Here is an 11,637-nt window from a genome sequence, read left to right as displayed (position 1 = left end):
AGGAGGAGGGCAGGGGCCAACTCCCCGGCTGCATTGCCTCACAATGAGACAATGGAGAAAGGTCGCGCTGAGAGGGAGGTGGCCAGGTTTACACACACTTTTAAGGGTGTGGAAGGTCTTTGGATTTTGCTATTAAGGAAACTGTCTGACCCTCCATTTTTTCTCCTGCAAAATGGGATTATTCTGAGGACGGTGGGATGATGTCTATGAAAACATGTAGTCCAGTCCCCAGCATCAAATGAACAGCTGCACATTAATGTGAGGCCCCAGCCAGGGACCCCAGAGGGAGGTACCAGGGATGCCCCCTTAGCCGGTCTTGACTTTCTGGCTGGGGGTTTCCAAGGCAGCTCCGTTCTAAAGGCAGACAGCAGCCCAGCCCCAGCTGTAGGCAAATGCAGTGGTGTCTATGTTTCCGCAGCTCCCCTCTTCCGGACAGGACCTAGGCTGGGATTCTTGGATATATTGATAGAAGACCCAGAAGGGAGGCAGGGAAACAAAGGACATTTTATTTGCGGTACAAAAAGAAACCAACGGGGGGGGGGCGGGATCCACAGGCCCAACAGGAAGGGGAAATGTTTAAATAAAATGGGATTCAGTCACTCTGTGGAATTCTGTGCAACTATTGAAATGATGTTTACCGAGAGTTTGTAATAACACGGAAAAATGCTTATTCTAAAATGCTATGTGAAGAGAGGAAACCGCTGAATTCTGTACTCAGCATAATCACCACCTAGGCAAAAATCAAGCCAAACAAAACCCGCACAGTAGAAAAGACGGCGCGGGGGGTGCACCACAGGAGGGGATGTCTTGGGGTGGCAAAACTGGGGAGTAGTTTTGTACTTTTCTCTATTTCCAATTTTTTTTTTTCTATAACAGGCAAGGCTGGTTGAAAGTGGAAAATAATCCAGACTTAAATTATTTTTTTTCCTAAAGAAGTAAGAACTCTTATTGGAGAAGAGTGTGACAGATACAGAAGCCACTCTGATCCAAGAGCAAGAGGTGATCTCCCAGATTTCCGCTGAGGTCCCCGCTCAGATTCCCTCCCACCAGGGCAGCTGATCACCGCTGTTTGAAAGAGCAGTCCCTTCCCTAGGCCTTTCCCCTTAGCACCTATTACTGGTTGGAAGTATTTGCCTCTGTGTTTGTTTTAGAAAATTCCTCTTCTCCTTTCATCAGGATGTGAACTCCCGAGGGCAGAGATCTGCTGAGTCACCAGTCCACATGCTCCATAAATGCTATTATTCCACCAGCAAATGGACGCATCCTGGCACCACGCCCCCTGAGGGTTTTTCCAGGTTCCTCAAGGTGCCTTGCTTCACCAAGATGTCCTGACCACCTCCATCCTTAACCCCAGCTCCAGAGACCCAGATCAGTGATGCTGAGTATACCAGCTCTGACCTGTTGGTAATGACGGTGACCTCGGGAGCAGTGAGTAGGAACCGTTTTGAGGCCATTAGAAGGACTTCTTCGGAAAAGTTGGGGCATCGATTAGAGATGTCTACCATGGGACCGCAAGGGAGGTAGATGAGCTGCGCTGCGTACCTCTGATCTCAGCCTCAGCTCTCACCTTCATCACGATGAGCACACCCACCATTAACTGAGGGCTGGGACAAAGTTTGCTGCCTGGTCCCCACCAAAGGTATGCGATGGCTTCCGAATGTGTCCTCACAGCGGTCCCTGTCCTTCCCGGGTCTGCAGGCTTTCCTGAAATTCACCCAGCTTCTCCTCCAGCTGACTCCTCCCCGGAGGCCTCCCCTTGGCCTGGGCCTTCTCCAGCTGCTCCAGCTTCCTGGTGGGCTTTGCCTCCCAAGCACACGCTCCGGCACCTGGCATCACAATGCCAACACCGCCTTTGAGTCTCCTCAGTGAAGCCATCCTTTCTGCCCTTGTCCCCTGGAGGTCCAGGCCTGTGTATTTCTCTCCCCAGGGGCCGGCCATAGTCACATCTGGCTTTCCTTCCCAGGCTCCAATTTAGGATGGTGGCCTTGTGTGGTCCAGCGAAAGCTCTCTCCTCATCCTCATGCCAACCTGCTAGTTTCTCCTCCTCCCAGTACACAGAATTCCAGGGAACAAGAAAAAGTAGGGTTGGGTAAATTTACTCTGCAGACAGGAGTAACTGTGGGCACCTTCAACTTCCGCCGACTGACAGCTCCAACCCTGCCTCCTGGCTGAACCCCCAGCTCCCTCTCGGTCCCGCCCAAAACACCTCCCTTGAATTTTCCCAACTGTGCCTCAGGTGCTTCTGGGTGAATTAAAGGTGGGGCCCAGTTTAAGAAGGGGCGCTGGAGACTCCAGAGGGGATAGCTTGGGCGGCCTCTGAGGGCACCTAGCGCTGTGGTTGGATGAGGCTATGCTCTGAGCTTTGATGGGGTCCTGGAGTAGCCCCCAAGAATTTAGATCTGAAGCAAGATGGTGGTCTTTCCTGCTGATGTGATGTCTTTTGCCTTGGAAGGCTGGTCCCTAGCTTTAATATCCCATGAGGCAGGCCTCTGAGGCCCATGGAAGGGAGCGACCCATCCGAAACCCTGAAGCCGGAGGAGGAAGGGTTAGAGTTCCCCTCTTTATGGCCAAATTCCTGGGCCCCCAGAGAGATGGGTAGGAGTGAGACTCTGCCTTCCGGTGTGTCACGGAGGGGCTCCTAGACTCTGGTCTGAGGTACATCAGGGCCAGGCAGGGTCAGGACAGTGGGCAGGAGGGTGCCCCGTGGGGAGGGAAAGTGCTGCAGCTCCTCGGGCACAAACCTGGGTGAGATGTGGTCGGCCAGGAAGCAGAGTGTGTGCTGGCGCCCCACACAGTAGATGCGGGTGCCCACCACCGCGCACCGGAAAGCGTCCGGGTAGGGCATCCGGAACGTGGCGCACTCGTACCAGAGCCGCGTGCTGGCGCTGCAGCGGTACACGCTGATGCCCAGGCTGCGGTTTAGGTCAAAGCGGTAGAGGAAGCCATTGACAGCCACCATCTCGGCCGTGCGGTCCTTGCTGCCACCCGTGGGGCCAGCCCACCAGCGCTGATCCTGGGCCGAGAATCGGAGCAGCAGGTAGCGCAGTGTGCCACCCGTGACGAAGATCTCATGGGCGCACACCGTGGCTGTGTGTGCCAGGGCGAACGTGTCGTTGGGAAGCGGAGGGGCAAAGGCCCAGCGGTCCAGGCGAGGGTTGTAACGCTCCACTGTGTTCAGACACTCGCCCCCGATGGCATACAGGTGGCCATCCAGCGCCACCAGCTGGCAGTGAGGCCGGGCCTGGTTCAGCGGACTCACCTCGCTCCAGATCCCTGTCAGTGGGTTGTAGCAGAAGACACGGTTGGAAGGCTGACACCCTGGGCCCTGGCAGCCAGACACCACGAAGAGATAATTGAAGAGGCTGCAGACAGCACATCCCCGGGACACTGCCTCAGGGGGCAGCTGGGCCAGTGGGTACCAGGCATCCTGCTCATCGTCATAGCAACAGAGGCAGCCACAGTCTTCCTGGGGGCACATGTCAGCTACCACCAGGCATCTGCGGCCTCGGAGCCGTCGCTGGAGGATCATCTCCCGCTCTGCACCACTCAGGCACCCGAAGATGTCCGGGCTGCGGAGCACCTGGAGGTAGTTGTCGCTCATCACCTTGTAGGCCGTCTCCTTGAGGGCCTCCAGGTTCTGCCTCTTGGCCAAGGTCAGCACCTCGTAGCAATTGCCCAGATCCAGGCAGATGTCCAGGGCGGAAGCGGGGCTGAGCGGGAGGTGGAAGAAATTGGTCCCAGCCACCAGCTGTACGTGGGGCTCCCCACTGCACCCGGCTGAAGCAGGCAAGGTACCCTGGTCTGGGTGGTCCGGAGCAGGCGCCCCAAAGCTGTTGGGCTGGACCTGGAGCTCTGGGTTCTCTGAGATCTGCAGGAGACTCTCCTTCCTGCTGAAGCCGTGTGTAGGGGGTGACTGCAAGGGGTGCGGGGAGGCAATGGCTTCGGCCCCACCCTCTGTGTCACCAGCTTGGTCTCTGGAGGATGCTCCTGTGTCCGGGGGCTCCAGCACTGGCCCAGGGGTGGGAGCTTCAGCCAGAGCTGCTGTGGCCTGGGAGGTGGATTCCACATAGTAATCGTACACCTTGCCCTTCAGCTGGGGCCCTGCCCCCTCCGCCTTCTGGATGAAATTCTCTTCCATTCGGACCCAAGCCGTGGACGAGAAGGTGTAGGAAGCATTGGTGGCTCCCTCTAGCTGCTGCACAGCCAGGCCCATGTCTGAGGCAGCCTGGAGTGTCCCAGCCTCTTCCCTGCTCACCCCGGCCACATGGCTGAAGGCCCAGCTCTGTTTCATGTCACTGCTGTCTTCTACGGGGGCCGCGCAGCTATGGGTGGGTCCCAGCTCCCCTGGCCCTGGTTGCTCTGGGGGTCCACTGTCTGGCCATGCAGCTGGCTCACCACCCACACAGCTGCCGTCCACTGCTGCAGCAAGCTCAGCTAGCGAGCTGCAGGGAGGGGTGAGCTTACCGCCAACAGCTGTTCCGGCTTCCTGGCCACAGCAGCAAGGAGGCACCTGCTCCGGGCCCTGCCTGTCTGTAGTCGGGAACTTCCTGTCTCTGCTAGTGGCTCCCAGGACCAGGACACAGGGGCCTCCTGGGTCCTCCCAGCTGCGGCCCAATGGCGCTCCGGCCTTGTGGCTAGTACTCTGACGTCTCAGCCGCCTCTGAAGTTTCCCTGGAGAAGCACTCTGGACAGCAAGCCGCCCCGAGCCCTCTGCTTCCTTCTCAGCTTTGGCCTCAGTGTTCCCACCCTTCTGCTGTGCCTGGGCAGGCCTCGACTTGTACAGCCTGTAGGCTGCCGTCACCAGGAGCAGCGCAGCAGCGGACAGCACCACCTTGCTCATGAGCTGCATGTCCAAATGCCCGTCCTGGGCCTCCGCTTCTCTGGGGAGCATGTTTCTCAGGTGGACCCAGGCCCAGGAATGTCAAGAATCTGATTAATGATTGCCCAATAGGGACCAGTTCCTGGATCCTGCTGGGTCAAGTGGGAGGGTGTCCTGGGCTGGCTCAGGCCAGCCAGCTGAAGAGTTGGAGCAAAGGTGACTGAGCTGGCACAGAGTAGCCACTGGGGCCAGATGGGGCAGATCTCAGCGGCTGCCTCCTCAAGTCCTTCCCTGGGAGAGTCCTTCCCTGGGAGTGTGATGCGGTCTGTTCCGAGACTCAGCCTGAGATCACGCGGGCTGGCCTGGGAAGAGGGAGGGAGCTCTTAACCAGATGGTCAGCTCAGGCCGGGACGTGCACAGGGTTGGTCGGTCTGTGTATCTGCTTTGTTTTCTCTTTTGCAAATGGCTACAATAGGCTGTGCGGGTGTGGTGAGCTGTGCGGCAGGTGGCTCCAGGGTTGGTGTGGCGGGGGGATGGGTCCTGTTGCTGTTCTGGGGTCAGCATTCAGCTGGTCAGGTGGGGACGGAGAAAGAAGGCTGGAGCCAGGGCCTGCAGCCAAGACACCTGACCGGCTCTTGATCGCCTCTGCCCTCCTTTCCTGCCTGGCAGGTTTTCGCTGAGAAGTGGGTGGAGAAAGCACATTGCATTAGCACCCAGATGGGGGCGGGACAGGTCTTCTCCCCCTCTACGGTGACTGGTTGAGGGAAGACCTGCACCCCTAACCACACTCAACCCCTATACCACCAGTGCTGTGGATCCTGTATCCGAAATGTCAGGCTCTGCCACTTACCAGCCGTGACTGTAGGCAGCGTGGTGAAGCTACGGTAAACACTCGTGTCCGGGCTCCCTCCTCTCCCTCCTCATCCCGCACCCTCATCACCGTACTCATCCTTTTCAGCTGGGGCTTCCCTTGAGATCATTCTGCCCGTGCCCTGGCCAAAGTCCTGGAAGGGTGCCCAGCAGCCAGATCAGGGGTCTCAAGCACTCGCTGCCTACTGGGGCCCCCAGGTGAAGTCAAGTGAGGACCACCCCCAGCCAAGGATGCCAGGGCCCGGCCTGCCTTGCCTGATCTGCCTGCGGACTAGAACAGCTTAGCGGTTAAGCAGTTATGGGTTTGGTCTCCGTTGTTAATAGTGTCGCCTTGTTGAAAAACAAAAATAAAAACCACTCTGGGGGTCCCGGAAAAAAATACATGCTGGGTGAATTTGGTGCTGAAGACTTTGACCTTGGGAGAACATCCTGATTCTTTTTGCAAGCGTTCGCAGCCTTCTGTGTGCCAGCCTCCATTTATCCTTTTGAATTTATCTACAGATCTCTGTGATTTGGCCGCGTCTGGGCCAGGGTTCAGGCCAGCTCTCAGCAGGCCAGGCTGGTGGATGTCCTCCCAGCCTGTTGGACCCCTTTTCTTCCAGCTTCCTCCTCCAGCTTTTAACCTCCTGTCACCTAGTGCCCTGGGCACAGCGTCTATCTTCCGCCGGAGCCTGGCCTGGGCTCACCTGTGGGTCCTAAAACACACAGTGGGCTGCATAGCTGGAACAACCAGTGTGGCCTGCGCCTCACTGGGGTACCTGGGGAGCGCACCTGGAAGAATGGCATCCAGGCTCACGGCTCCTTTGGGGGGATACATGGGTGCCCCCACGTTTTGGCAGTGGTGACTGAATCTCTGAGGTCATCTCAATTTGCTTGTACACAGACACTTCACACCTGCTCTGTAGATTCCAGACTTCACAAACCTGAATTTATCCCACCCGTGTGACTTGACCAGTCCCTCGGTGGCTGAAATTTCCCTTTGGTGGTGTGTGAGCTCTCTCACCTGCATAATCAGGTGAGTAAGGGAAGTGGGAGTGAATCCTAGGTGCTGTGGATAAATCAAGCCATTTAATCCTCCCAGCAATCTGGAAAGGGGGAGTGTTATCACTGGGCCCATCTTACAGGTAAGGAAATGGGCTCAGAGAGACTTGCTGGTATCACTTAGTTCTTAATTTATGACCTTTCTAGCACCCATGGTTCTCCCCTGAAAGGAGAGCACAAGGCACTAAGGGTAATAAAGATGACTTTCCCAGGGGCAGAAAATGATTTTGAGCCCCCACCGTGCCTAGGGTACCACTGCAATGGCTGGGGTTACTTTAGTGCTCTTGTTCCCTTGGTAAGAAATGATCCACACTGTCCTCTCAGATGCCACCACACAAGCACGGCCTCGGCCTCTTTGAATGCTACTCTTCCCCAGTAACGGTTGTGTGGGGCCCAGAGCTCTCTCGAGGGCTCCAGCCCACACCCTCCACATTGGGTACCAGTATTTCTACTTGGAACCGGTGCTCCTGGGTCCTGGGTACCCAAAACAGGCCCTGGGCTGCAGGAGGGAATCTGGATGAATCACTGGGATCAGATGACACAGCCCAGCACTGGGAAATGGATTCCCCTACCCAAAAGCTGGGGCATCTTCCTAAGAGGTGCTGGAGCCACAACGTTTTCCCTAGGAGAGATTAATGAGGTGATTTGTCAGAATCTGAAAAAACAGTCCAGAAAGGATTCAGAGTTGAATAAAGGAAAAAGAAAGGGACACACATCGATGGCTTCAACAAATATCACCAGGGGGCCCCATGCACTAGGCCGTAGGTCACAAAGGGTGCAGCCCCAAGGGTTGAAGGGACCGTTGCGCCCCTTACCCGTGGAGACTGTGGCTTAGTTGGGTAGGAGGCTGAGCAAGGAGAAGGTGGAGTAGGGAGAAATAGGAATTCACCAACACACTGGGACCGAATGGCGCAGGGGAGGGGCAGCATCGGATACGGCAGGAACGGAGGATGTCTAGAAGGAGAAATAGCAAAGAGGAACACAGGGACTCTCAGAGCCATAACAAAGCTCAGAGACCTCCCACCTGGAACTCGGGGCTGAGTGCAGGGCTGTGGCACTTCCTGTGATTTTTCCTTTGTTTCAGGACAGAGGTGACATTTGAGAAACAGATAGGCTTAGGGGAAGCCTCCACTAACCAGCCCACCTTCCTCTCCGGTTCTCAACAACCCGCCAAGGCATGGCTTGCTTGATGTGGTTTTATTGTAGTTCAGGTACACTGAGACAGATAGAGCGGGAAGTGACTGCAGGTCAGAAGCTGGTCACAGCACCTGAGGGGAGAGGGCACACAGGGCCGTGCAGGACCACCTGGGGAGGCGGAGGGAGGGAGGGGGGCAAGGGGGAAGAATCTGTATTGTAATTTGGGGGAGAAACGGAGAGGCAGGAGGAATGGGAGAGGCAGGGCCAGCAGATTTAGGATTGGTTAGTGTGAATAATTTTAGCAGCCTGGTGCATCTCTAGCTGCCTGATATCTGGGCCCGGACAGGACAGTGTTGGCCCAGAGGGTTAGAGGAGGTGGTCGGGTGTGCCCTCTGGATTGCTTGGTTTGCATATGGAAAATCTGTTCCTGGGTGAGTCAGAAACTGACCAAGCCTGGGGGTAGGGTGTCTTCCCCAAATCAGAGAGAGTCCCGTGCTGGAGTATCTAGAAAGGAAGCAGTGACACAGGGGCTTTGGGATCCGAGGGAGAGGCGAGGACTCCTTGGCAGGCGTCCGGGGTCTCCCTCCACCTGCAGGTGAACCCGGCAGGGCCCTCTGGCTGACTTCAGACTCCACAAATCCCAGCTTCCCCACCCCCAGTCTCTGTTTGGAAAAAGCGAAATGAACAAATGCCGAAGACAGGAGTGAAGTTAAAAGATAATTGGAAGTCTATGTCGGGCGTCTGTGAATGCGTCCGCCCGCTGCCAGTCTGGGCTCTCTCCTATAAACTGAGCCTCTTCCGCAGGCTCAGGGGGCGGGGAGCACGGGCAGGGATCAGTGCGTGCTGTGCAAACCAACACTCCCATCCTCGTGTGATCAGCTGTGCTTCCCTCCGTGCCAGGGCCTCGTGCTGTACCTGTCAGTCCAGGTCTGAGTGCTCCCAGGTGGAGGCTGTCTCCAGTAACGTGCAAGTGAGGCCCTGAGCGGTGGCCGAGGCTGGGAGGGGTCAGGCTGGCCTCTTGTGAGGGGAGGTGCGTGCACAGAAAGGCAGAGGCCTCCGAGGGAAGACTGGACTCGGAGGTGTATAAGAGGAGGGAGGGTGTCTTCCCTTTTGAGTCTGCAAGGGTCAGCCGTAGAAGGATCTTGGTTTGACCCAGCCAGATGTCCTGTGCTCCAGTTCCAGCTACACTGGACCAGAGGGGGAGCAAGTCTAGTCCAGCTGGGACCAGCTCACAGCACTTCTGGCAGAAGATAGATTCCTGCTCGTCCAAAAGGTCTCAGTGCATACTTGGCCGTGGTTTCCACCCTTGCCCTTGGGCCTTTCCTTGGATAAATGCTCCTTGGCACTTGTTGGGTTTTATTCCACTCAGCACCCTGCACCTCATCTCGAGCTAGAGGGCACTGCCCACGCCTACCGGCCCTGCAGTGCTAAACTGTTTCCCTTCTGGTTGATAAATCACCGCTCCTGGGCTCCTCCAGCCCAGCTGCTGTTCTCCTTGGTCTTCCCCACCACTCTTGGAATTTGATGCAGCAGCTGGCATTGCAAGGTGTGAGTCTGTTACCATCCCATTCCGTAGCTGAGGATGTTAAGTCTCCTAGAGGCACAGCGACCTTTCCCAAAGTCCCACAGCCTGGAGTGGCACGCAGGGGGAGCTCCAGGCAGTCTTCACTTTGACCTTGGACCCAGCACCCAGCACTTGCATGGGGAGGGGGCAGAGAGTGACCTCCTTTGTCCCCTTATATCCCGGATGAGCAGAGACCAGGTGCAGACAATAGCAGGACTTAGGGGAGGGCGAGGTGGGCTGCAGCTGCTGGGAAGAGGGTCTGGTCCAGAAAGAGAGTTTTGAAGGCTCGGGACTGCCAAGGGCACAGAGAGATGTGCTACTTACAATTGCCGCCACACAGACCATTAGGAAATGGAATAATGGCATGAGACACGTGCCTGTGAATTTGATGGGGAAATTGAATGTGAAACGATTCGTGGGTGCTGTCTGACATGGCTGTGTGCATCCTGATTTTTTCCTCTTGGGCTGGAAGGAGTTGAAGACAAGGAAGAGTCCTGAGCGTCAGCACTGGCAATGAGGCCCTGCCCATCTGCAGAGACCGGCTGTTGCAGAGGGCTCGGGGCTGGGGGCCAAGCCAGAGCGACAGTGACAATATCAGGATCTGGTGTTCAAGTGCTTCTCTGAGTCCTGCCTTGGCTCGGTAAGGCTGCAGGTACCAGCTCTAACCCCTCCAGCCACCTTGCAGAATTGGTCAGATTTATCCATTCTATAGATCAGGAAACTGAGATAGATTCTTGTCCAAGGCCAGACCTGTTTTATCCCCCAAGTTTTTTCTTTTTTTTTTCCAGTACTGAGGATTGGATCTGAGGACTTCCCACTGAACTGCACTCCTGCATTTTGTTTTTATTTATTTATTTATTTAGGTATTTAGGTATTTTGAGACAGGGATTAAATTTCCCAGGGTGGGTTCAAATTTGGATCTTCCTGCCTCAGTCTCACAAAGCGCTGAGATTACGGGTGTGTGCCAGAATGCCCACTCGATGACCTTGCCGTTTAATAAAGCATCACTAGGAGCCGATAAGCAGGATTCTAGATCCACCCCCCCACCCCCATCCCACCTAAAACATCAGTCACCTTGGTAGCCGGGCCCCAGGGGCTCTTGGGAGGTACCATGAACACCTGCATGGTCAGGGAACCACCCACCCACAATCCCCCAATCAGTCACCTGCGTGACCTTGAACACCACCCAGAGGTCATGACCCCTTGACAGGGAGGCTTCTGTGTCAATCCTGATCGATGTCACTACAGAGCATACAGATCTCCCCTCAACTGGGCGTGATCTGTGTTCTGGGGTCATTGTCAGAAAACACATTCGGGTGTCTGGGAAGCACCGTGTTACCCAGCAGAAATTTGATCATCTGCTTTTGTTATTGTTATCGTTGTTGCTTTTGGTGGTGGTGGTGGTTCTGGAGATTGAGCCTAGGGTTTTCACACTGAATCACGTCCCCAGCTTTTTATTGTTCTATATTCTGAGACACAGTCTTACCGAGTTGCTAACTCGCCCAGGCCAGGCTCCAAGTTGTGATTGTGGCCCTCCTGCCTCAGTCTCCTAGAGTGCTCGTACTGCAGGCGTTCCCGACAACACCTAGATGCTAGCGTCTTTTTGTTTATTTTTCAGCTCTGAAGGCCCAATTCAGGGCTTCATCCATGTCAGGCAAGCACTCTACCACTGAGCTCAGCTAGCCTGACACAGGTGTTGTAGCCTGGACACCCGGCTCCTAACAGCACCGGTGTTGTTGTGAGCAGATAATGTGCCTGGTCTCGGCTGAGGGCTTCAGCTTCTCTCATTTATGTGGCTTTGCACAGCCTCAGCAGCAGGCAGGGCTGTCTCTGTGTCCTAGGGAAGAAACCCAGCCAACCTAGAAAAAGGAACAAAACCATTTGCCCAAAGTCACACAGGAGGCAACCGGCAGGCTTGAATTCCAACCAGGAGCCGGCACAGCTAAGGACCTGCCCCAGCAGGGCTTTCTCCTCGGTCTCCCGGTCTCTCCTTCCCGACAGTTCCTGAAAGTCACCAGCCCTGCCCGGCCCTTCCAGCTTCAGCGAGCTCCAGGGACCCGGATATGTGTGGAGTCCCATCCTAAAGCTCATTTCTCCCCCGTGCTCTTCCTACCTTTCTGCCAAGTTCCTTCCTGAGCTGCTGCTAGCTGGCTCCAGAACAACCCGTGGCTCCCCGCGGTCTCCAATCAAATCACAGTGCCTCCGC

At 55.9% G+C, this 11,637-nt stretch overlaps 1 protein-coding gene across 1 annotated transcript; it reads right to left on the bottom strand.

Annotated features, from left to right (window-relative positions):
* Positions 1–490: 490 nt before the first annotated feature.
* Klhdc7a (kelch domain containing 7A) lies at positions 491–5,102 on the bottom strand. The gene has a single exon (XM_010614202.2). It carries the CDS (start codon positions 4,889–4,891, stop codon positions 2,639–2,641), a length of 2,253 nt encoding a protein of 750 aa, XP_010612504.1. The 5' UTR covers positions 4,892–5,102; the 3' UTR covers positions 491–2,638.
* Between the last annotated feature and the right edge of the window lie 6,535 nt (positions 5,103–11,637).

The sequence above is a fragment of the Fukomys damarensis genome, unplaced genomic scaffold (assembly GCF_012274545.1).
Source record: "Fukomys damarensis isolate Sample0158 unplaced genomic scaffold, DMR_v1.0_HiC HiC_scaffold_23, whole genome shotgun sequence".
Taxonomy (NCBI): Eukaryota; Metazoa; Chordata; class Mammalia; order Rodentia; family Bathyergidae; genus Fukomys; species Fukomys damarensis.
This window is presented reverse-complemented; position numbering and strand designations above follow the sequence as displayed.